The following is a 26,630-nucleotide window of genomic DNA, read 5'->3' on the forward strand; positions in this document are numbered from 1 at the left end:
CGGACTTCATTGTTTACAATATCATAGACTAGAAAGAATTAAAAAATACCCAAAAAAGTCCAGCGCTCTGCTGTCAGTGTGTAACAGTACATCAAATAAATCATTAGGGATGCTCCATCTTTTTTGCAACAGGAATGAAAAGAAATAAAGATAAAAAGTTTATGTGTACTTTTAAATAAAGAATCCAGAGTTCTGGAGGTGTGAAAAGCCTCATCTGGACTAATACTGCTAGACCTCTCAAAAGTCACTAGTGCTTCTCAACCATTTCTGTAATGAGGAACAGTGATCCAATTTGAGGGTCTTTGAAAACAATATTTGGGTGGGGGAGGTTACCTTGGCTGATTGTACACTGCAGGAAGAAAAAGTAATACCCTTAACTATACCCAGAGAGAGAATTTGATGGAGCTCCTGTTCCAGGAAGGGATCACAATGTCAAGATCACATTTGCATGCTTGAAAGCCACCTCTTGAAAGCAGAATCCAATCTTGTTGGCTACACACAGCAATCTCCCTCAGCCCTGTTTCAGGCGAGCTCGAGGTGTTTTCTGGAAGGATGTCTGGCAACGGGAACAGGGACAAGCTGATGGAAGGTTAGCGCGGTGATGTGCTGAGCCTGATCCAACTCCTATTAAATTGAATGGGAGCAGGCTTGGCCCTTAAATGCAGGAAATGTTTTATTGTGAACTATCTGCATGATAGCTGCCAGGTGGATCAATAAGGGTTTCCACTGCTTCCTGCTGCTCACCTTTGATGAGCGCTAGATTTATGACAAACCCACAAACTAAAGCCAGCTCATTTGGTCTGCCCTGATGGCAGCTGCTGCTGGAGATAAGACAGACTTTATTGCCTTAACTGGCTGGATAAGGAAAAAGAGTTATCTGCAGAAAGGTTAAGAAATGCAACTTTTTTCAGTTCCCTAGCCAATTTGACTGTCTTCAGAAGAGCTTGCTCACAATGTGGCTTTGGGGAGGGAGGGAGAAAGGCTCGTTTATGCAAATACTAAAGAAAAAATGAGCGAGGTTTATTTCGGAAGGAAGAAATACAGTATGTTTAGGATTAACCTATCGTGTCGGGTGATCTGTGTATAAATCCAAACCAAAAATATGTGCAGTGGACAAAGAGCCTCGCCATGCTCTCGAGTACGGTCAGCTCTGGAGAGCATGAGCCCCGGGCAGGGCTCTGGCAAAGAAGCCACACAGCATCTGCAGAGCAGCACACTAGAAAGGGCAGCAGCAGCAGTGGCATTTGAATGTTAACGCCATCAAAAACATTAGTCATGGTTGCAACACAGAACTGCTGCTGCTTTTCTTAAAGTCTATTCTGCATGAAGGAAGTAGGTTTTAGAAAACAAGAAAATAAAGTGCTCTGCAACTTGTGTTTATTTGCAGTGTCACATGTGATCGGGTGCAGCACACTGAGCAGGTAAAAGGGAACATTTTTTTTTAAGGCAGTGACAATTAAAGTGTGGTAGTAATGTTAGGTTGTGTGCGTTGTTGTCATAGCTGAACTGGGAGTCAAAAAAGCTTGAGCTCCACACGCACGCCTCCAAGTCTCTGCTTGCTCCATGGCTTCATCCTTTGATTGTTCCCTGCAGTCAGGTCACTGACTTACAAAAGGAGATGTGTTCTGCTTTATGAAGCCCTGCAGACTCCTTCAGGGTCAGTGGATGAGGCATACTTTAGACATCCCAAATGTTGAGGAGAAGGGAGAAGTGAAGGATTTTGAGGGCAAGAGGATGGCTTCCCATAAGGCTGCTGCTGGACACCAAGCAGTGTCAGAACTGGTGTATGTACACATAGTTTGTTGAAGCAGAGCTCATCATCTTCCTTGTTTAAAAAGAGGGGAGGGGGGGAATGCGTGTGAGAAGGGAGTGGGAAGGGATGGTAATGCTACCTCGTTAAAAATAGATGATGTCTTGTTTTATGATGTTCGTGTAGTATCTATGGCTTGGTTTCTGCCCACAGGCTTACATGCAGCCCCACTTGCTGGGAAATGAGTTCACACATTTAGAGTTTCCACGGAGGGTGCAGCGCAAGGAAGTTGGAAAGAGGATGCTCTACCGTGACTTCAACATGACTGGCTGGTAAGAATGTGTCCTTCTCAGCACAGGGTCAGCCTTCTCCCCAACCAATGCCTGCTTTGTATGTGTCTTTGATTAGTGTAAACTGCATCAAACGTGGAAGTGTAGGCCTGCGTACTGAAGGGAAAGGTATTTCCTTCTTTCATATGTATTTTTCTTTTAGAAGTTAACATTTTAAATAAGTCGAACTCCCTCTGGAGCCAGGACCTCGGTTCATTTTAACGTGTTAGGACTCAAAGCGGAGCAAACACATGAATGGGAAGACATGCCAGGGGATCTTCCTGAAAGCTAAACAACTTTCCTATCTTGAAAGTAGCTTTTTATAGAATCTGGATCAGTGGGCCATCATGCCTTTGCATGCTGAGGAATGCTTGCAGAAGGGAAGAGCTGCCTCCCATACTCCAGTGTATCTGACCCCTGATTTGGGTAGCCCTTGAGGAATTGTTATAGAGATGGGCCCATCTGAATAAAAGTCATAGCTAGCCTAAAATGTAAAGGCTTGAATGAACAGCATTGACTTAATGAAGTGAAGACAGGAAGAACGATGAGTTTTTTGTCTCTGGCTAAATGTCTTCATTGTTTTGTTTCAGTTCAAGAGGCTCCTTCTCAAGTGACTCCCACTGACTTAGAGAAGCCCTAATCCTTGCTGTTGTGGGCTCTTTGTGTGACCTATAAAGGCAAAGGCTCCATATATGCAAACGTTCTTCACTTCCATGCTGTTTGTGTTTTAGCATCCTTAGCAAATGTCCTTTCAAGAAAGGAGAGAATGGAGGGGGTTAAAAAGCCTGAATTCTTGTATGTTTGGAGGCTTGGATGTTCCCACGCAACTACAACTCCACATGCTTATGATTTGTCCCATGCTTTATAAACCATAAATATAATGATGTTTTAATGGCAGAATCATGATCTAAGTTTAATATTATCTGGAGTGTTTGTGCAGAACATGTTAATCTGGGAATAACCATCATTGTCTATCATCTTGAACAGATGCTAGTAGAATATGCAGTCTCACCCTGAGAATGATGACTTCACATTTTAAAAAGGCTACAGGCATGAGCAAAAGAATAGGGACAGAATGAGAACATTGGATCAACTGAGGACTTAAACAGCAAAACATTTGGAAGATCATGAGACGCTCTCCCAGTTTCTGCAAAGGGAGTTTTCTTATTAAACTTCTGGATGTCTGAAGGCATCAGTAAAGAATGGCTTCATGCAGATTTCCAAAAGCTTTTTTTCGAGATGTGAGATGCTATTGGAATAAAAAAAAAAAGGGGGGGGGGGGGAATCTTCTGCTTTGGGGGAGAGCTACAGAAGCATCATGGGCCTCCTGACAGGAGGGTAAGAGTAGAATTCTTTCATCATGGTTGGAAGGCAAAGAGGGTTTCTCCAGGTTCATGGGAGTTGTTTTGCATTTCCCCAGTTGGCTAGTGGTTTGGAAAGGAAATGAGGTTAAAATGGTTGAAGTTGTAGCATTGGCAGGTGACACCATAGCTCTTTTCCTAATAAATAAGAAGGGCCACGAGGAACTGCAAAGAATTAAGTGATTTACATGAATGGGGCATCATAGTGATCAAATTTGGTGTTGATAAATACCAAGTAAAGCATGAAGAGGGAAAAATAACTATTTGTGCACACTAGAGGTTCCAAGTGAACTTGAGAGCCATGTCAAAAAGCTCAGTGGAATTTCTGCTTACTGTGATTTTTCCAGTCAAAATCACCAGCAGAATATTGGGATGCATACATGGAATGGTTGGAATGGTTAAAAATTAAACAAAGAGATAATTCCGTATATCGGTTTGTACCTCATTTGTGAATCTGTGCATAGCACTTCACCTTATTCAAAATGGTTATTGCATAGCTAAAACTGTTTGGTGTTAGAAGAAAGATAAATAAGAAGGAACACAAATTTTAAATGTAGAATAATGAGTAAGGTAGAAAAGCTTGGGTAAGTCTAAACATATAGCAGATTTGATTCAATGTATTATTTTTCAGTACTGGTATGCGAAGTCTGTTAACTATAGCATATAGCGGGGGGGAAAAGAGAGTTGATTTTTCTGTTAATTTTTCTGAATTTCCTGAAGTGTAGGACACATGTTGATCCAGTTACAGATTCTAATATGGTCAATACAAAAATTACCACCAGTTTAGCACAAATATGCCTAGCTGTAAGCAGCTTTTCCAGAATAAATACTTAAACTGTGACTTGAAAATTCAAGTCTGAATTTACCTCAGCGTTGTCCCAGAAAGAGGTGGCATGTGCCAAGCAAAAACATGTGGAGATTGCTATGAGGCTACCTCTCCCTGCTGTTCCTCTTGACTTCTCACTGGAAGTGGAAAATGGGGACTACGTTTTTGTCCTGAGTAAAAGAATCAGAATCTTTTAACTGCTCCATATGCCATAGCTAGTGCCTCAGTTACCTCTTAGTTTGTTGGCCTCAGGACAATAAAATGGTGAGCGAATTGCTCTATCGCCATACATGTATCTAAATCAGAGCCCTTCTAAATAAGGATCAATTTCTTTTTGCAGGGTGTTTGCCCAAAGGAGTCTTGTTTTCCATCGAATCATGTGCAGTGATCTCCTAAGCAGAGGAGAAGCAATCTGTTTTTATTTATCCAAAAGTCTGGGTCAATTTTAATGGTTGAGATTGTGGACAAGACATTAGATTTCCAGCTTGGTGCACCCTCAGAGGTGATGCTTTGAAGTGGCTGGTGTTTCAAAGTGGTCATTTTCCACTTCAAGTGTTTTGCTTCTATTTTCTTCCCTTACTAATTCCTAGATTTAACTGATGCATCAGGACATAGAGGCCGAGGACAGAATCTCTGTTCTGCATTTGTTTCTAAGGACAATATCTATCATGGAGAATAAATTAGCATATATATTCCTTTTCTAGAGAACGTCAGATGGAGCTTTGGCCAGCCAGAGCTTGATACACTAAAACACTGCCAAGCTTTTATCACTTAAAATGCAGAAGATCAATTGTCTGAACCTTTTTTTGGTCAGCGACTTCACTGTGTGTTGACATTTGCACATACATGTAGAGAGGTACAGGTGGTGTTAGGAAGAAACAGCCACTGTTACACTTAATTACTGAATCGTTTAGTGAGAGGGTGTAAAACTCTCTCTGCTCTGATGTTTCCTCAGGAAAATGAACTGGTTTATGTTAAAATTCAGGACACTTTCTGTGTTTTCTATTAGAAGCTGTATGACTTTTTTTTTTTTCCCCCCCTCTTCATTTTTACTCTTCTCCTGTGCTCTGGAGCTTTTCAGATTCTCAACAATGGCTTGGCTTGCCCAGCTTGTTTGGATTACAAAAGGTTATTGTCTTTGGGTCTGTCATAATGCATTTGGCCTTTTTTTTTCTTTTTGCTTTTTCTTTCTTTCTTTTTTTTTTTTTTTTTATGTGAAGTTTCCACACTGGCTTTGTCTCAACAGCCCGCAGTGGTAGCAGAGCTGCCAAGTTTCCCCACAGCATTAGGACAACCACTGATCCAGCAATGTGTACCGCATGACTAGTCCAGGCTGCATGTAACTGCTTTGAGACCAGCCTTTCCCTTCTCCCTCTGGCTCTCCCATGCTCTCTCCTTTCTCTGCAATGGCAGTTGGGATGAGAAATCCACTGTATTAAATGTATCTAAAATAAATCCCATTTAGGTGGGAGCTGACTGTGAGCCGCCCCTCCTGCACCCTCGCCCCACACGCGTTGTGGTTGAGCAACCATTGCAAAACGCGTACTGTAGCTGGCAAGGCATCTTAAGAGCTGTGTCTCCTGCTGAAAAAAGCCTCCAAGCTGTCTCGAGCCATAATTTGCTGGCAGACATCTGTGTTACTGACAGTCTTTCACAGCTGGGTCTCTGGGCTGGGGTTTTCAGGCCCATGGCTTGCAGAGGTTAAACATGTCTTGGTGAGAGGGTGGTTCTCGTGGCTTTGACAAGTCCTGGCAACAGAAGCATCAGGGAAGACTCGGTGGCCACGTAAGCAAAGTGCTGCCAGCGCTAAAAAGAGGTGGAGGTAGCCTGACTTAGGAATATGGGGAGGGGAGCAGGCCTGATGATAACTGCTCCTTTAAAGGACTGCACAGAATTAATATTCTCTGTCTCCGCCTTTTATTTAAAAGTTAAGACAAGGTTGGACAGGTTTTCTTTACTTGTGGGTAAATCCAATGTGAACAATTTTGAACTACTTTGCTGTGACTATATTCTAGACACCTTCCCAAAACCTGGTTTTCTGTGTCCCTCACTGGCCCAATGGCTCCTTCCAGGGTCCCCCTCTCAGCCTCCTGCGGGGCTGCAGGAGCCGTACAGTGCTGCACTCAACCAAAGGCATCCAGAAGGCACTACCAACTGGCATCAGCTTTTGTGGTTTCAAAGTTAATTTTTTGCTCCTCCTTGGAACACAGACAGTGGCCTTTCTGCTGCTCACATTGAAGTGGAATTCTTTCAAGGCTTGTTTCCCAATCAGAGCTCTAGCTTTTTGACTTGATTGTAGGGTGGCAAAAGAGCCCTAGATAACAAGTCCATTTTTTGACCTGGTTTGTCAGCAGCTTCCTTTGCCCTCCTGGAGTGCGCAGGGTTGAGCTGCATCCCGTCAGAAATGGTCCGAGCTGGTGTAGTACCCACCACACATCATGGGCTGAAGCCCAAGGCAGCAGTGAGTGGGGGAACTGGGCACTGCCTCTGCGTGTGCTATACACGCGGTGGCGGCAGAGCCCTCGCCAGCTCCGCGTCCATGTGTCTGGCCAGGTAGTGTGCTGTAGCACACGGTTAGCCACCTGAGGGCCAGCCCATGCCAGGGAATCGCCCGCCCACGTGATTTATTCCGAAGCAAGGAGGCTGGTGCCCTGGGGCGAGTGCTAAGCAAAACCCATTTTATTCTAGAGTCAATATTGTCCACTGCCTGGAAAGCCGCCAGCCTGCTCTGCGCTCACCATTTTCTTTCCAACAGGGAATGTCTTTCAGCCTCTAAGCATCTGATTAAAAAAGCAACTTCACTTTTCAAGCCATTTTATTTCATTTGGGATGGTTGCCTTTTGCTTTTATTGTGCAGCTCGCCTTGCCGTCTGCGGTTCAGACTCTGGCTCACAAAAACCAGGCTCTCATTAATCACTTATTGGGGATCCAGAATACCCCAGTGAGAGCCAACGTACATGTTTTGCTTGGTAATGCGCGAGCTGATTTGAACAAATATTGCCAATGCAGCCGCTATCTCATTCTTTATTGCTGGGCTCGATGTCCTTTGACAGCATGTTCAGGTAGCCTGCCCGAGGAGTGCCTGAGCAGATTGAGAAATGCCACAGAAATGCTTTATGGAGGAGGCGCCCATGCTGCGCCCCCCTTTAATATAAATTGATTTATTGAATCAAGCACAGAAGCCCTGCTGCAGAAACCTCGGGCTATATTCTCTGGAGAACCACCTAATAAAACAGCCCCAACTGACACTCCTCATTAGCTTTTCCACCGATCCCAAGGCAGTATTTAAAGTGACAGTGTCCCTCTTTTCAGCCTGAATTTATCTGCTGGCTAATGCCTATGGGTCTAATTAGCTTAGCATTATTAGTCTTATTCAGATAAGCTGCGTTTCCTAACAGCTTGATTCCAACTTGTAAAAAGTAATTGGAAGTCTGCAAACCCTGCACCGTAACCTGCTCGATTGCGCCTTTTAGCCAAATTCATGTAATTTACAAAAAGTCATCCTTTCTCTCCCCCACCCCCCCCAGGCCCCCACCTTTTTTAATTGAGCTTTTTTTGTCTAGTGAAACCTTCTGTGCTTCTTCTGTTGAAATCCTGGCTGTATTGTTGTGTTCAAGACCTTGGCCATATCCTTTGTACAATCGCCAGGGAGAGATCAAATTTTAATTTCATAATTACTTCACAAGAAAGCAGCCTTTTTCCCAATCATGCCTGGTATTAATTTCCTCCCAGCAACTTACATTTTCATAATTTAATGATTATGGGCCACCTTTGTAGCACTGGGCCTTTCTGGAGCAGGGAGAGATAGGATATCATTTTTGCAGCAGAAACCATAATCCACGGCCACTTGCCTTGCTTTTTATGTCTCTGCTCCTGTCTCTCATCGTGAGGTAGCTGGGAGCAGGACGGGACGTGCCTCTTCGAGTGCACGCAACCAGAGCAGCTTGCTGGGTTGTGCCTGGGTGTCTGGGGCACAGCTCTGCAATGATGAATGGCTGTTTGCAATGTGCATGTTATGCATCTTTTCAAGATTTGCAGCCCTTGCTGCAGGAGCAGCGGGAGGTGAGAGCTGACCTGCTGCGTACAGCACGTCTCCTGACAGTGACAAATGGCTCTGTTTTCCCCAAGTGCACACATGCCACAGGAGCTGAGCCGGTGTCTTCGGGGCAGGAGAAAGCAGAAACAAGAACGTAATAGTGCTGCAACAAAAGAAAAAACTTAAGTCTGGGGTAAAGCCCTTTGTAAATGGCCTCTCTGGGGCCAAGTGAGCACAAGAAGAATGGGGTTGGTCTGAGTCATGTCCTGCAGGAGCTCTCTTTCTGGAAGCAGTGCGCCTCAGGCCTGTCCCTGCACGGCTGTGCACCTCCGCTTGGGCTTTGCCTTGGCACAAGATCAGGTGCTGCATGTGCAATGGCAAACAAAAGGCTCCCAGTGTGTTTCATCAGAAAGAAACTAAAATGAAATGAGGTAATCTTCAATCTGAAAACCCAAGCAAAAACAACTCTTCCTCCTGGTAAGGTGAAGTCTCTTCCCCTGCTCCTGCTTTCTCTCGCTTCCCCAGCTACACAAATTTGACATAAGCTTGGCTGGGCTCCTAGGAAATCCTCTCTCTTTCCATTGCCACCCAGGACTGACTTATGGCTCTGCTCCTGGCTGAGAGGAGGCCCCTTGCTCCTTGGAGTAGTTTCCAGCAGTGCTGTGGGATGGTGAGGTCCCTGCTTGCTGTGTCTTACTGCCTGCTCCCTACACTACAGCGACCTTTCCCAGAAGTTTGCTTCATGATTCCTCCTTAACAGCAATCTCCTTTCCTTCCAGATGATCCCAGCTAGCAAGTGTGGAGCAAGCACTGTGAGGTTAACATGCAGTCTTTCTCCCATGCCTCACCACATCCTTTTAACAAGTACAGCAAATGGTGAATTTACAAACGGTTCTTCTGTCCATCACAGTGCATTAAGCCCATAGGGTGTTAACAGCCCACTTCCCTTACCACTCTATCTCCAGAGAAAATTGCTGACAAACCTTCCTGTTTGTCTTTTAAAAGCAGAAGAGATGAAGTAAATTTTAAGGAGTGCTCAAGACAGCAGATTCACTGGGAAAAAAAAAAAAAGACTTGGCCTGGTGAGACTGTTGCAGAACATGGATCCACTTGATGTGCAGCTGCAGTATCTGCGCACTGTTTCTGTCACTCGGTAGTGGAAGCTCAATTGGTCACAAACAGTGAATAAAAGCGGTCACAGTACACTTGCTCTGTCCCTCCCAGGCTCCTGAGAACAAAAGCAGCAAGGGAGAGTGCTTATAAATACCCTCAGTTAATTTTTTTTCTGATTTGTCCTTTATTTGGGGCAAGGACCTCTCTAGGTCCTTGGCCACCCTCTCCCTGACTTTTCTTCCACCACTTTCTTTTAATGCTTCTTTAGAGGTGAATGGACTCCAGGAATGCACACTCCAGGAAGTGCCTGAGAGAAGATGCTGGTGCTTGAATCTTTAAAATGGGCTGGCCAAAATGAACAGTTTGCTTTCCTTAGGAATTACTTCCACAGGAGTATGTGGTGCCAGGGGATACATCCTCTCCAAAGTCCAGACTCTGTCTTAGGACTGTACGTGACAGCGAAGGCTCTCTGAAGGTCCAGAGCTCATGTACCAGTCAGATTTGACTAAGCCAGAGATCATATGTGTGTACAAATCATGCTGAGATACTTTGATTTTTTTATTTTTTTTTATTTAATTTGTAGATGGGTAGATAGAACTGGGATTTGCAAAATGAAGCATTATACAGTTTCAGGTTCAGAAGAAGGGGTTTCTGAATTTTATGGGAAAACCGCATGTTTTAAAACTTTTATGTTTTCCTCTTTACCTGAAAGAAACCCTATGAGAGTATCTTGGTTTAGAGTAGATCTTTCCCTAAAAACTGTTTTGTGCATATGTGCACATGCATCGGTCATCTTTAATTGATTTGGGCTTGCCATCATCTTTTCTCTTAACAAACATTACTATAGTTTGTGTGCTTTTATTATCTTTGTTTATCATAGTTTTGCCTCATTAAAGTATATATCAGATGAGTAATAGGGGAAAGATACAGAGCCACTGAAGCATTAAAGCTAACCTACCTGGAGGATACTTAGTATCAGACAGAGCTGTCTGGATTTAGAGATCTTGACTCTGCACAAGCACATATGTGTAAGGACATTTTTAAAAAAATTATGGCTGGATTGAGACATAAATTGCATAATTTTCAGTGGCTCTGTGCCTAACCTGTGCTACACATCTTTTCTTGGTAGTAAGCACGCACTTATACTTGTTTGATGCCTGTAGTTCAATAGACAGTACAGATAAACAGTTACTTTTGCGTTGGTGATTTAAGCTCTGTTATCCAAAGGGTGAGCTCCAATCCACTGATTCCTTGTGTGGGAGGAGAAAAAAAAAAACAGTTTCTATCAAGTTTTGTGTTGCTCAGAGATTAAAATCTGGTTTTCTGTTGGTATGACCAAAGAAAGTTGAGCTTGGGGGAAGGGAGTTTGGTTGGTTAGCTGGGGCAGTTTTATTGTGGGGGGTTTGGGGGGTGGGGGTGGGGATGTTTGGGAATGGTTCTGGGTTTGGGGGTTTTTTTTACAGAGTGGTAGCAAAGCAGCTAGAAATACACCAAATCCACGAATCTGTCTCAAAAGAGAGCCTTCATCCTTGTACTCAGTATGAACTAGGACATTTCTGAAGCCATAGTGCTTTTTCTTGCTTGCTTGCCACAAGTGGGTTTTGCTTTATGCTTCAAGCTAATGGCAATTTGTTTTTTTGCTCTTCCTTAGGTTTAATTCTCAGTTTACTATTAGATGTCACTAGCAGAGATGTGAAATACAGACAAACTTTCTAAAGCCAAGTGCTGTGGAAAAGCAGAGCACAGAGTCTGGATTCCCCTGTTGTTCACAGGACTGAGCCTTCCAGGTCAGGGTAGATTGTATTTTCACCACCATCTGTTGTGCCTGAAGATGCCAACGCAATACTTTTCATGACCAGTAACCTTATGCGGTTTGCTGTAAAAGAAAATATAATGTGGATTTTGGTTTTGGTCATCAACAACTTCTACTCTTACATGAATTTGTGTGTGCTTTCCAAAGACCCATTTTAAGAACAAATTATATGGCAGGAGAATGCATAACACATGTAAGAAATTATTGAGGATTTTGGCTCTGAAATCTGTATTTGGGAGCTGACCAGTTTTTCAAGTTCTGACCCAGCAATATGCAGGTAACTTTGATAATCTTTTATTTAAAGAGTACCTAAAGCACTGCCAATGACCTGAGCACTGTAGGAAACTTCTTCCATAGATTGTCTTGTGCATTTAGCAGCTTCTGGTTATTTTTTCGCCATGTATTTAGAGCAGATTCCAGTTAGCATATGAGTAACATCATGTCAGTCCTACTTCTTTCATTCTGACATCTCTTTTGGCTCCCGGTGCAATTTGGCCCGGTTTTCCAAAATGTTGATCCTGAGTCCAAATGTAACTTTGTGGGTGGTACATATGTCAAGCCCTAGTTCAGTATTTTTGGACAGCAGCAGCATTTCATAATTCTTTTGAAATGAAAAGAAGAAACGAAGTTAACTGAAAAAAATGCACCTAGATCTAGCTGGGCACAAGCTCTCCTTTTCTACTCCCTCCTCCGCCCCCCTGTTTTTCCATTTGGAAAAATAGAGGTTTACATGGCAGAAGCACTTGACAGGTTTTAGGCTCATTCAGAGCAGCAAGCAATAGCATAGCCTTGTCTTTATAACCTGTCTTGTCATGCCCTGGCGGCCACTGAGACCTCCTGGGATGTGGACAAGGAAGATGGGGAGAGTAGAGGGTTGCAACCCTGTGTTTGTGTTTGTTAAAACAGTGAGCTAGGCTGAATTACGTAGGTGGCTGAGTAAGGCTGTGTTGGCACCAAAAAAGCCAAACAACCCCCTCAGGTTCTCTGTATCTCTGTGTTTGATATACCTCCTGCCATATTACATCTTTATATACAGCACACAAAGGTATAAATGCAACTTTATTACATAAAATCAAGTGAAATAGTCCAGAAGGCTGTAGCCTGTGTGAAATAAACACGTGTACAAAGTACAGGAGATTTCACAGGGCATAAATCAAAATGAACTTCATAGCTTCCTTCCTTCCTTCTCCCCAGTGCAGTTGCTGAGCTGCTAGCTGAAAAGCCGTCCTTCATCCTTCTCTTGCAACAAACCACACTTTCATATATTATTAATTCTGTTTTGCTAGTAGTGCAGGACATAGGTACTTTTCTAGAGTGTCTCAGGTTGCTTTTCCGTGTGTCTGTGCCAGCTCCACTGCTGTGGTTGCAGTTCTGAGCATTGTTTTTCAAGCACTGGTAATTTTTCAGGCAATAGCAACACCAACAGAAAAAGTGTGTTTGAGATGAGTCTTGACACCCAAGTTCTGAGCCCAAGAGGTGATTTGCTGTGAGAAACCACAAAACAAATCACTGTAGCCCTCTGGGCCTCCCTCACTTAGCTGCATAGCTGCAGGAGGTCATAGGCTAGCCAGCTGCCCTTTCTAATCTGCTGATGAAACAAGTTAGCTTCACCCCTTGCAACATGGCCTCTTCCAGCATCCTTACACCATTGTGTCACAGTTGAAGACCCTACAGATGAAGGTCCTTATGGTGGTTCCATAAAAGATGCTGGACACAGCAGTGAGGACCGTTCTTTTGAAGAACACCAGGCTAAATGATGCCTTTTTCACCCCTTCTTTTTTTCCTTCTTCCTAAAGCGCAGTCAGTGTGAGTTGCTATGCAGGAGAATATAAGGAAGGAGGGGAGACAGGGAAGAAAACTTGGTCCCTGTTTTCGGCTACTTACAGGACAGTGTAAAGTGAGGGCTTTGGTCTTAAGTATTTGTAGTTATCTTGCAGATAATACAGTTTGTGGGTAAAGAATGGGTTTGGTTTTTCCTTTGAAAAGGGGGCAGCAAATAGTTAAGTCACATCAACTTAGTCTTGTTTACCATTTGCAACAAATACGTACAACAACTTGAAACTCCAGTAGGAATGGTTGTCTTGTCAGGCTTATGGTTTGATTAGTCATTTGACTCTGATGGCCAACGTGGACTCAGGTGATACCCTTTTTCTTGGTGTCAGAGCACAACTGGCTCTATGCAAGGAATAGGAAAGAGATCAGACTCTTCCTCAAGGAGGTTTCGCCAGGGCTCCCAGCACTGTAGGTCCAGCTGGAAGCTTTGGGACATGTTCATGAGCAGTTAGGGAGGGTAAAATTCTTCCTCCACATTCAAATCAGGATATCCAAGTTGGTGAGGCAGATGTTATCTATTCCCTGTTGGAAAAAAAGGAAGGAACAAGAGCAAAGTCCATGACTGACTCATCCTTCTCAACAAAATGCAATTCCAGGTTTTAAACATTGGGGAATTATTATCATGCTGGCTACTTGTAATGATTTCTGCCTTTTTGTTTGGTTTAAGAGCTAATCCATTTGCCCTCCCCAGTACAAAATGCAGTTTAAATGCCTTCACTGTATTGTCTCTTATAGAGATGCCCAAGTGTCATGGTTATATACCCAAGATGTTCTTCACTATGTGGTCTCCCATGAACCACCCACTGTTTTGCAAACCTCACCTGGTTCCATTTTGGGATTTCACACATAGTAATGTTTTGTAGTACAGGAGCGGAGTCCTCCACTACTGTTTCTTCTGTGCATTTTGGTTGCTTTTCCTTTTTTCTTCCCCCTCCCCTCACCTCCAAACCCTAATATGGGCCCTACCTGTGATAACTGGGAAATGTAAAGGTGGGGCTTAAATGTCTATGCTATGCTATTCCCTTTAAGTCTGAGGCTTGCCTAGGTGATGCAGCATATATAGCTGTGTAACACAGCACCATTTATTCATCTCAGGTCTATGCCATATTTTGGTGAAGCAGGGGGCAGTTCGATTACTATATAGGATTTCACCCTTAATTTTTAATTTCCTGCTCGTTTGTGTCACAGCCTTAACATTGCTTAAACCTGATTGAATGCGACTCGGCAGAGCTCAAGCAGCCAGCCCGGCTGGACAGCTGTGCAGCAGGGGTTGGCGGTGGCTGCAGGGGACCGGCAGCAGTGCCTTCTCTCCTGCTTCTCCCTTCCTCTTTGGTGGGGAGTGCTGACTCGAGTGCTCAGGGGATGATTTTGGTGTCACCCCAAGGGCTGTGGGCAGGGGCGGGCCAGGAGGGAAGGACAACATGCAGGGAAAGGCTGGGGAGGGATGATTTTGTGGTATGAAGGAAAGCATGTCCCTCTGGGGCGATGTACATTAACCAAAGAGGCTCCCCAGCAACTCGGCTCAAGCATGTGTTATACAAGCCACAGGACTCTACAGCTTATGAGAATGATAGCTGTCTATTTTTTTAATTATTTTTTTTTTAATTTCTCCCTGGCAAAATTGCTCACCTTCTCACCTCATCAGTGTCAATAGCTGGATGTATAAAAGGTAGAGTACGCAGGCTTGCAGTAAAGAGAATCAGAGCATGAGCATTTACTACTCTTGTCTCTTGGCCATGGGAAGGCTGCTGTGAAACATGAAATCTCTGACAACCTTGACTGTTGCAGTCAAGGTCAAGTGAGCACTAAATATCCTTCTAAGACTCTTCAGCACGTGAAGCTTGTCTTGGTTTAAGCGGTCCTGAAAGGTGAGAACAGGATCAGATTGCTGTTTCACACTTTAACTGTGTACACGTCCTGTCATTGCCCACCATTTCATGTTAACAGCATGAGTCTAGTCATTGGTTAGCTTCTTGGTGGGTTTGGGGGAGGGGTGTTTGTTTGTTTGGGGACACTGTATTACACTATAGCTGCTGCCATAGCCAACAATATCTTACCTGGTTAGGATGCTATTCCAGTCCACCTCTTTTTCCTTGCAAGCAATAGGAGCAGCTTAGCATATTAGATATTTCCTCACGTTCGCTTTTCCTTTTGGTGAAATGGATAATTCTTTAGGGAAAATCTTTCCACAGAAAAATTCATATCTTTGTTCAAAGATGGAGTCCCTAGGAAAAATAATTATTTTTATTTATCTATTTATTAAATCACTGCTGCTTGTTTCAGAGCACTGGGTCACTAATTCAGTGCAAGCTTTATAAATGTTGTTTGTCCTCCCCCCACAGGGCATACAAAACCATTGAGGAAGATGACTTGAAGTTTCCCCTTATATACGGAGAAGGCAAGAAGGTGGGCATGTTTGCTTTCCTCAGACCAAAGGAAGAAGGAATTCCGTGCTGTTTACCACTCAGTTTAGCCTGTGGCAGTCCAGTGTTTTCCACTCAGTATCTTTATTTTATCATTTTGACAGCTTGAAAGAATATCTTGGTTCTGTCACAAATCAGTCTCATGTCTGGGGGGTGACGGGTGAGCTCAACATACTAAAAAGCATTTTTATATCAAACATAGTCATTTGCTGTTCAGTTTGCTTTTGTTTTTCTTTCATTGTAAGTAGGCTACAATGAGACAGTCTTAAATAATTGACTTAAAATGTCCCTGGTTTCATTGTGAAATGTAACTGGGCTGGATGAAGATAGCAAAAAACCTCATGTTTGCTGAAAACAAAGCAGGGGGATATTTAATAGTGCTCTGAGATGCAGAACTCTATTTTAGGAAGGGGAGGGATCAGGGCAAGATTTGGTAAGTATAACACCCCTTAACCCTATATTCTTCAGCTAGTGTATGTGAACTCACTGTCGAACTTTTCTGATGTATGAATGCTGATAGTTTTTCTTGAAAAGGAGAAATGAACCGTTCCGTTTGGGTGTACTTTGTTTCCAGCTCTGTGATTAAGAACAGCGAGATCATTAGTGCTAATCCCAGCAAGCTTAGCTGGATGCAGCAATAGGATCAATATAAGGACGCAGTGGTGTCAGTTTGCCGATATTGGTATGCTCGCTGTGTTTCTAAATAGTGCTCCCCTGCTGCATTAGGTTCTTATCTCAATGCAAAAATACACGGTCTTCAAAATTAGTCCAAGTTTTGAAGGTTCAGACCTGCAGCTTATCTCTGAATTTGGTTAGGTTTATAATTATTTGCAAAATGTTTCATGCACATCATTTTAATTTACTTTCTTATTGCCTTGTGGAGCCAAGTGTTAGTGAGGCAAAATAATTTTGAGTCAGTTGCTCGCTGTTGTTGATGCTGTGAGCTCTCTTGTTCAGAAGCTGCTGCGACTAAACTAGAGTTTGGGGGAAGTGATACGCAGACAGCAGAGAGCGAGGTTCCCCGTGAGGCTGTCTGCCTGGTCAATCTTTGGAGAAGCGTTAATGAAGAAGAGCCCAGCACCTCTTGGGAGACAGCTCATGTCACAGAGGAAGGTGCTTGGGGGATGAAGTGGTAGACCTGAGGTAACAGCAGACCTGCCCTAGGCTGGCTCTCCACAGAGCAGAGCACTGCGGTCAGTGCCACTGTCACCTGTGTGTTCAGCAATTTAAGGTGGCCTTTGGCACTGGGTGGAGGGGATATACAGCAATATATCAGTAGGAGGAGGACACAGGTTTCTTAGGTGAGTAATTAGGCTCCTCATCCTTTTTATAAAACCTGTTTACTAACTGTATAATTTGCTGAAGGGATGGTCTCGTAGACTGGCATGGGACAGTGAGGCAACTGGGTTAGGTTTCCATAGTCCCAGTCCTTTACAGACGGTCACGGTCTAAGATGGGTGTATGCAGACTGGGATGTGGATGAATACAAAGCTTGGTATAATGAGGGAAATGGAGATGAAATGAGTGTGAAAAGCTTTGAAGTTGATTAGCTGTGTTAAATCTAGAGTTTCTGGGAAAGAAAAGGGAACTCATCCCTAACTGTAGCAGTTACGGGGTAGGAACGTTATCTCTTTCCCTGTTGACACAGTGCATTTAACAAGATTTGATCGCATTGCTTTTCTTTATTTCTAGGCTCGGGTTATGGCAACTATTGGAGTGACCCGAGGACTGGGAGACCATGACCTGAAAGTGCACGACTCCAATATATACATAAAACCTTTCCTGTCCTCATCTCCTGAGGTAAAACAGCCAAGGTTCAATTATCTGATTTGTGGGAGAGAAACAAATATGCCTAGTGTGCTTATTTGTTCTTCCCAAATTGTCCATTCTGATTGTGGTCCAATCCAGGTAAAATGCAGCCCTTCCCAAAGGTGCAGCGTGTACGTAACATCCACATAGTAGGAACATTATAAGTTCCCCAGCTGTGTGCCCTGGCTCTGGTTGCTCCACATCCCTGGCAGAGCATTGATGCCTTCTCACTCCCTGGTCTACAGTTATCCCATAGCCTTGCCATTCAGTGTGAGACACCCATCTCTCCCCACCTTCATGTGCTCCAGCTCCCCTTGAGGCCTGGATCATGCTGCCTTCACAGAAGCTGATGTAAAGCTGTGTCCTCCAGAAGGGAGCACGATGTTTTCCACAGTACTGTAGTATCCTGCATTACACAGAGGATACCAGATCAGCTCATAAGCAGGAAAATGCCAAGAGCGATTGGAAGAGTGCTTTATGCTTCCATCTGTCTGCCCCTTCACCTCCAGATCTTAATTCTTTATGACGGTTTTGTGCAAACACCAAATAATGGCAGGAATGGCAGTGTGCATTCCCAAATGATGGCATAATGAGGGGATTATGCAGTTTTTGTGTTAAGGGTAGTTTTAGATGCCTCCATCATTTTGAATTTCCTCACCACAAACAGTTCCAGTTTTTGACCACCAGAGACCTTGCAGTGAAGGATATCAAGCCTTCCAAAGGGATCTGAATCTATTTGTTAACAAGAAACATGCAAACCTCGCTCTTTTTTCCTCTGTAACTGCATTCCTGTTCCTACGTCAAGGAACAGATGACACATATTTTTCATAAAATATTAAGCAAGGGCAAACCATCTGATGACAGCACAAAAAGAGGAGGCTTTGCTTCCATGGCTCAAATGCTGAGAGCCATCCACTGTCAACTGGCTTGCTAGGGTTTTAACCATACCCATTATTTGACCTTGAGTTTATTGCTTGCTATAGCAGTGTGAGAGAATGAAAATACACAAATGACATAATACTGCTAGGAAGCAACCAAATTATTAAATTAACCTTGTTTAGATCATCTTGGAGACTTTAAAAATAAAAATTAAAAAAGTGCTGAGAGTTTGTGGCCCTGAAGAAAAGGGGGAGATCTACAGGCAGCCCCCTCTTCATGTTTCCTTGCTGTCAATCCAGTACCTTCCCTCCCCCCGATTTTAACGTGTGGTAGTCCTCACCTGGGATGTGTTCCTTTTTCTCCTCAGCCAGGCAGGCAGCCGCTCTGCCCTCATCACCGTGATGGATTTGTTTAGTGCCAGCAAAATGATGCAATTCTACCTATTTATTTTTCTTTCTGGCATGCTGAGACCCAGTGTTTCTGGGGTATGTAATGGCTGCAGCACAGTATCTCAGCAGTATCATCTCTGCCAATTGCTGCTGCAGTATTTGTCTGTGTGTATAAACCAAAGCTTCTCATGGGCTTTTCTGATTTGTGTGGAGTGTGTCTGTACGTGTTCAAATTCTGGAATATGACATCCAGTTCATATGCTATCCACGTTTCAGGATCTCTTAACTGGTTCGCAAAAGGGAAGCAAAATTGGCTTTGTTTCCACATTCCCTTCACAGCTAAATTCAGCAGAAATGTACAAGGGCAGGAGGAGGAAAGACAGAGCACCAGCCACCTCAATTTAGAGACACTGGCAAAAAAAGCCCTGAATTTTAGTAGGAACTAACATATGCTCCAGCTTGCTTTCCATTGCACCTCCTTTTCTTAATCATCTCTTCCTTCTCTTCCCAGAAAGAGCCCCAGTGCTTTATCTCCGCATGTTTTTCCCTGACTTGTTCTGTCCATAGATGGACAGTGCACCTTGCACAGAAACCAGCATTAAGAAACAGTGTCTGTATGCTGCCGTCTGGGAAGCTTGGCACTTGGAAGTAAAGGCAGTGGCGTCAAGCAGCAGTCATATTTGGCCCTTGTGCAGCGTTGGATTTTGAATTGTTTATATAGAGGTAGGGAAGCACAATGTCTGGTTCCCAGACCTGGAAAAGGGGAGGCACAGGAAATTAAGGCGCACAGTGAGTCGTGACAGAGTGAGGATCCAAGTCCTCTGGCTTCTGTTTCTGTGCCGTAATTACAGCGTCCTTTCCCAAGTTGGGGGCAACGTGGTGAGTTTTCAGAACATTTTAATTCCAGCGTGACAAAGCTCTGGTATGCCATGTCCACCAAAATTTAGCTGAAGGAAAGGTAGGCAACCCTGAGACTACATCCAGAAATAGGCACATAAAAGTAATTTGAGGGTGATGTGAAATGATACTTTGATAGAGTGCCAGGCTATGGGAGGAGAAGTCATGTAGCCAAGACTGACAAATGTAATCAGGATTCAGTGGCTCAGCTGTTACAAGACCAGATTTGGAGGACTTGTGCAGGTTGGTGAGCTCTAGAGAATTGAGCCTTTTATAATGAACTGGAGTAGCACAAAGCAGGCAAGCCATGGCTGAGGCTCTCTGGCATGGAATTAAATATTTATTTTTCATAATGGAACAGTTCATTTGAAAGCTTTCAGCAGGAAATTCTGCTTTTTAAAGCTCAGCAAGAGCCACCTTGTTGCAGCTGAAAAGCAGAATTTCATCCTGAAATTTTTCGAACGGCAGCTCAGCCATTTGGTGGGGAGATGTGTGGCTCTGACAGCAGCATTTGGCCCTTGCCAGTGATGGACCCAAAGCCAGCCACCACAGCAAATGATAAGAAGGTAATGAAGGAGAATTTTTCTTGTTCCATTATGTTAGTAAAATCTTTCTGACAACTCCACAAATATGTCAAAGGAGACCGCTTTAGATTCACATCTGCCTTCTGGAGAAATCTTTAGGAATTATACCATTGAAAGGAACAAGCAAGGCAAATACTTAGAGAAGTACAGTATGATCAAAGGGAGTCAAGGTGGTTTCAAGAAGCAAACATCACACTTTAGTGGCTTGAAGTCCTTCAGGGTTATGTCTACCAGAGAATTAAAAAAATAATAATAAATGCAGTAGATGGTCTTGTGTGAGCACTTTGATTTCTCAGAAAACGTTTGAGAAACTGTTCTGCATCACAGGTTATTAATATAAAAGATATGAAGCTACAGACTAAGTGGAAAGTTGGCACAGTCTACTGGAAATTGGCTAAAGGGCAGGAAACAAAGGGTGGCAGTAAAAAGCTAAAAGGAGATTAATTGGTGAGTGCTGCAGGGAACAGTGTTGGGACCCGCTTTTTATTATTTACATATAAATTACTTGGAGGGTGGTATTGAAAGATCTCGTCGTTTGCCAGCAAAGCTGTGCTGGATAACACTGCACATAAAAAGGGACGATACAATTAAGAAAGGGCTTAATTTATTGAAGTAGCAAGTTGATCAATAGTGCAGGCGAGTGAATGCGGGCTGTTGTTTGGCTCGAATTCCCCTGGGGCCGGCTGCTGAGGAGCACCTCAGGTGGCTGCAGGCTCGCGTGTCACTCTGTTGTGAACGGTTTTCGAGCCGCAGGGACTTGCATTGGCTGTCTCTTAAAAAAAAAAAACACCTGGCAAACAAACCGCAGCGCCTTCACAGAGCTGCTGTGGTCCTTTTCGGCAGCCAAATGCAGGTTTTGTCCGGTGGGTAGATCCATTTGAAATGTAAATATAAAACCAGCCCACCTGTTTGTTCGTTGCTTGCCCAGAGCATTTTTCTCTGCTCTTGACTGCATGTAGGTGAGCAATATGAGAAACAAATATCTGGATTGAAGAAAGGCGTTATGTGACAAACTGCATAACGCATGTTCAGAAAGATGTCATGTGTGACTGCGCTCTAGCAGTGTGTATCTGCTGTTACCTATCAGCAGCGATCTGTAAGTACCGGTCAGGGTAAAACATAGTGTAACCCAGTGCTTATTGCCATGGATGTCTGTGCTACTGAGGTTCTGATGCTCTTTCCTTATAGTTGGTTTTCTGGTTACTAAAGTCAAGTTTAGCTAGTTAATAGGTCAGCTGCTCTACTTCAAGAAAGACATCAGTGAATGGTAGAAGTACGGTGACCAAACTGGGCTCCTTTGAGGGCTGCCCTGATCCTCCAGAGAGATGTTCCAGAGTGAGAAAGTTGGCCAGGGCAGCACAGAAGGGGCTGGTAGGCCGGGGGGAGTTGCTGACAAGGCTCTCGGGACAGCACGGCAGGCAGAGGACAGAGCACAGGTAGCCCAAGGCACTTGGGCCAGAGGTCACAAGTTCTGTGGGGTACTATCAGGATTGACGTCTGGCTGTAGAAGCAATGAGTCATGAGGGAAAGATTGAAGATTCAGGCTGGAATTGCTAGGAAGTTCTTCAAGGGTGCAGCACCAGTTAGGGAAACGTCTGCACTGCCAGCCAGTGTCTGGCCAACCGTCTGCGCTAGCAGGGCCGTGCAATACTGTTTTGCAGTGTGTGCAGCTTTGCACAAACTTACGTCACAGACAGAGCATAGCTTAAACCTCGCTGTTGTTTAGTTACCTGAAATAAAGCTACAGGAAGGAGGCAGTCATTGGGAAGGTTGTCTCTGGAATTTAAAAAAAAAAAAAAAAAAAAGTAGTAATTTCCATTGGAGTCAAACAGCTGCTTTTGGTCACATAAGATTTACAGTGCTGTGGGGTTGCTTACTGTTGCAGGCACTTAGGTAACTCCCTGCATCTCTCCTCATCTTTCCGAAACTCTGGCATATCACACTCCCTCACCTTTTCTGTACAGTGTGTGTGGAGGTATGCTGTGGGGCGTTGCACTCTGTGGGGTGAGTGGAGTGGATGTTCCCTGAGCCCTGCTGGTCTGAGCATCCCTTACACGTGCCTTGGTGGGCCTGCCTAACCTGTGTGCCTCTGGGAGCTCTGCTGTCACGCCGCTCTGTGTCCAGCTGAAGGCATGTGTCGCTACTGCAAGAGACCCTCGTTGAGAGGGTCTTACTCCAAGTAAGAACTAGAACAAAGCTGCTAGCAGAAAAAGGAAGGGTTTGGAGCTGGCTTGTTTCTGTGCCTGGGCAAGGTGGTTTGTGAGCATAACCTGAACCTACAATAGACTGGACAGCTCTAAATCATTTTTGTCAGCAACATACTGGGGGCACCTACAGCTGTATTTTAGAAATCTGAGGAAAGACAGAAGGAAAGAACTTAAGAAAAAATTAAGCATTATGCGGACATGGCTGCCCTAATGTGTTGCTGCTGTGGTAACTGGAAGGCAAACAAAGCTGCATTTCAGTGAACATTTAGTTGCATGTCCAACTGGACCTTGTATACAAGAATCTTACCTGAGGTTGCCCCAAGCTTGCCTCCTGTAACCTTGGTGCTCTCTTTCCTTAACCTGCATTCCAGCCTAGCGTCCCTTATTGCCCTTCTCTGTACCTCTTCTGACATCTAGTTCCTTCTCAGTGGCACCCCTTTCTGGAGGTGCTCAGTTCACAAAGCTTTTGCTTTTAGGAAGTACGTACCTTGTTCCCGGATTACCCACAAAATCAGTGATTGCAATTTTTTCTTTTCCCCCAAAACTAAACATGTTCTTGGTAAAATTATCTGTTCTTGGTGTTGCTCTAGAATTGTGCTACACCAAGGATTTGGACCTTTTGACCTGTGGATTGGCTGCAGGTAGCTTCGACAAGTTTCTTATCTGCCCCAGTGCCGCTCCCCAGTCAGACAAGATTGTTCATTTCAGGAGGATTCAAATCAGTGATGCGTGGTCTTGGTTTCCTGCCTTCTCCCCCACCAACGCTGCAAAAACGGCTCTTGTGGTGTAATGTGTACTTTTCCTGGGTGGGAGAGCCATGGTAGATGCGTTTTTCCTAGCGCTGACATTCAAAGCTTGGTTTTTCTTATGAGGGGCTTCCTGCTGAGTGCATCCCTGAGCATTAACCCCAATGCTCTCTCAGATATTAGAATCATAGAATCACTTGGGTTGGAAAAGACCTTCAAGATCATCGAGTCCAACCATCAACCATGCATGCTATTTGCCCATACCCAAGAGATGTGATCAGAACATGTGCTTATTGACGGCTGTGTTGGCTGACTTACCCCCCACACCCCCATGACTTCTGAGTTGAAACTCTGGGCTGTTACAGGCTGAACTAAATTTCGGGGAGTGGGGACTGTGACAACTACTGGTTTCTGTGCAATGGGCTTGAGGTGAGAGCTGTGCTGCATATAGGGATCTTTTCTAGAACAGTATTCCCACTCAGTCTGAATAAGGAGATATGCTCTAATTAAGAGAGTATCTTGCCTTGACTTTAATCCTCTCCAAAATCCTTATTCAGCTGCTACCTTAGATAATGAAGTGAAGGTTACATTTTACAAATGACCTTCTTGTGCTTTTGAGTGAAAGGCGAACGAGTAAGGATTAGCAGTCAGGTCTAGGTGATTTTTATTTTTTTTTCCTTCCTCCGGTACTGGTTGCAGTCCCATAAAATCATAATTATATTAAAAGGTCCAGGCATTTTATGTGCATTGCTTGCTCCATGGTTCCTAAGGGGAGAATGCACCAGGAGGGAGAATAAAACAGCTCATATTTTCTAGTTATGCCAAATGCTTGTTCTGACAAATTTCCCAAATGCCGCTGCTGTTAGTGGAGCCCAAGGCCAGAGCAGGGTGCTTGACGAGGTGCACCGTTTCCAAACTTCACTACAGATGATCGTTTCCTCCTGTCTGCCTTGCCAAGGTTGTCACATTTCTTTCAAACTGTGGTTCTTGCTGTGGTAATTAAACTGCTCCATGAGTGCTTTGTAATGGCTTCCCATCACAAGCTGGAAATTTCAGGCGGTTTGTCAGCTGGAATACAATGTGTGCTGGAAGGAGAGTTACATCCAACTAAAGGCTCGGTTTAAAACACTTGCCATGACCTTTCCTTGTATTCTGGCTCAGCTGACGGTCTCCTGCCCCTGCTCTCCGTGTCTGCCCCCTCTGCTCTTGGCTTTCCCCAGCCCCATCGGGAAGAGGACAGCGGAAGTTGTCTTAAAGGCAGGGTGTTACGGAGGTGCCAGCAGTGATGGTCAGCCTGACTGTGGCTGCAGACTGACAAGGTGAAGCCAGTGGGCATTTTAATAGTGTGGATAATCTTGGGGGTTTACTTTTGTGCAGATCTTGAATTGCCCTCTACCTACTGAACTCCTTACAGATACACATAACTGAGCGCATAAACAGTTTTTCTCCTTTTAGTGGAACTACTCACTTGCTCAGGCATAATTCTTGAGTGCAGCAGCTGCGTCAGGTCTAGAAAAATGAATGCAATGCCTTCTGCCACACAGGCATTTCCAAATGTGCAATTTATCTGGCAGAGTTAAATGGATCTGGACAAATAGTGAAAACAATTATTTGTGAATATTTTATTAGAAAATATCAAAAATTCATCAAATAAATTATTCAGCTTCCATATGACTAGTCCTGCCAATGATAGGGAAGAGCCTCACACGCCGAAACCAGGCCGCTGGGTGGGGGAGGCTTCAAGTGCTGCTGGCAGCAGGCGGCACGGTGCTTTGCAGCCTGGCTTAAGAACACTTGCATCCTTCCCAGCTGGGGTCAGCACTTTAGCTGTGCTGAGCCAGGGCAGGAAGGCTCGCTCTCTCGAGGGCTAAATTGGAGACAGACCCCAGCAGTGCGTGGGAGAGGTATTTCAGTGCCATGGCCGAACCTGCTAACTCACAGCCAAACTCGGCGATGTTTCACAAACAGGTCTGACAGTCTTCTCCTTCATGAATGTCTCTTGGGTTTTTTTGTTTTAGGTGAGAGTTTATGACCTCCTGCAGTACGAGCATGGGCCAGATGATGTTCTCATCCTAGCTACCGATGGACTCTGGGATGTACTGTTAAATGAAGAAGTGGCAGAAGCTGTCACTAACTTTCTACCAAACTGTGACCCTGATGATCCCCACAGGTTTGTGCTCATCCCTGACTTTCTAGCTTCTCCACAGAAGAGCACTTTCTGGTAATCTATTTTTGTAGAAAGTAGGATATTAATAACATTCAGTAAATATGCAATACATACAAGAAGACATTTTTATAAGTTGGATGGAACCTCTACAGCAAATGTGGGAGTTTGGGGCAGGCGGGTGGGGGGTCTGTTATAACTCAGAATTGCCTGCCTTCAAAGGAATAGGTGTAGGATCACAGTATCTTGGCACAGGATCCATTTTGTTTGCTGTACAAGGTCCTGTGGAAGCTGTAGGAGGCTGAGGTCTTAGAAGAACATGGCAACAGGTCTCTGTCTCCAGGAGTCACCGGCTTCCACTTAACTCTCCTCTGGATAGTCCCTTAACACTAAAGATTGTTTCTTACTGCGACATCATCAGCATCTCTCTATAGCTCTCACTCTGTATGTAGGTAGGTAGGTAGGTAGGTAGGTATGTATAAATACTGCACAGTGTGGTTCCCACTCATTCCTGGTCATGCTGCAACCTTTAAATCCACCTTCAGTAGGGGATGCTCAGTGCTACCAGCTGCAGCACAGGTGTCGTGACAAAGGAGGTGGAAACAGGTGGAAAGTCTGACTCTATTTCATTTAGTTCGATTCTGTTTCATTTCACAATTTTAACCTACCTCATCCTCTTCATTTTCCAGTCTTTATCACCTCTTACTTGATCAGTTTCTGTCTTTAAAACATACCATCAAGCAAACAAACAAGTTCCCAAACAACTAGCTAGAGCTCTGTCTGCCTTGAATGAGTCCATCAGTCAGTCTGCTGCTGAGTTCAGTGTCACTGTGAATTAAAACATTGCGCTAGAGATCAGAAGTCTCTCACTTGTGAAAGGGAGGACTGTGAAAGTGGAAAGAGCTTTATCCTTCCCTAGGGACTTTTCAGGAAGGGAAGTGTGCGTTGCTCCTGAATTCAGGCCTGGCCGTCGCTGTCTTCTGCCCTCGCCCTGGGCTGAGAGAGCAGAAAGGAGCTTTTATGCATCCCCAGTTGGCCTGCAGAAAGCAGAGCTTCAGAAATAAGCTCTGGGATATCTCGGCAGCCAAGTGAAAACATACGAGATGGTGCAGGAGCCCAAATTACAGTTGTTTAGATGTGGCAGCTCTTGAGGGCATGAGGAAACCCATCTCAAAATGCTTGGTGTTTCTCATATTTCTGAGTGGTCATCTTCACAGGTCAGCCCTGTTCTCCATCAGCAAACAAGGAAGATAACTGGGTATGGACACCCTAACAACCACTTGGGTTTTGAAGTGAGAGCAGCTCCAAAGTAATTTGCGAGCAGTATTGTGTTGCCCTGACACTTACAAACATGGAATGCAAAAAGAGGTTTTGTTGCAAGCACTCAGTCATTAGGGGAATGGATGATTAGCATGAACCTGCAACTGCAATATTTTGACTTTCCCCACCTCCTTGTGCTGAAGCAGAGATG

General features: G+C 44.3%; 1 protein-coding gene across 1 annotated transcript in view; it reads left to right on the plus strand.

The window, feature by feature from the left end:
- The window catches only part of PPM1H (protein phosphatase, Mg2+/Mn2+ dependent 1H), a 144,383-nt gene that overhangs the window by 107,715 nt on the left and 10,038 nt on the right, over positions 1-26,630 (plus strand). The window contains exons 6-9 of the mRNA XM_075059040.1: positions 1,964-2,082; positions 15,404-15,467; positions 17,177-17,284; positions 25,014-25,165. Of these exons, the coding sequence (XP_074915141.1) occupies positions 1,964-2,082; positions 15,404-15,467; positions 17,177-17,284; positions 25,014-25,165 (443 nt within the window). The remainder of the gene's footprint in view (positions 1-1,963; positions 2,083-15,403; positions 15,468-17,176; positions 17,285-25,013; positions 25,166-26,630) is intronic.

This window comes from Buteo buteo, chromosome 28 (genome assembly GCF_964188355.1).
Source record: "Buteo buteo chromosome 28, bButBut1.hap1.1, whole genome shotgun sequence".
NCBI classification, from domain to species: Eukaryota; Metazoa; Chordata; class Aves; order Accipitriformes; family Accipitridae; genus Buteo; species Buteo buteo.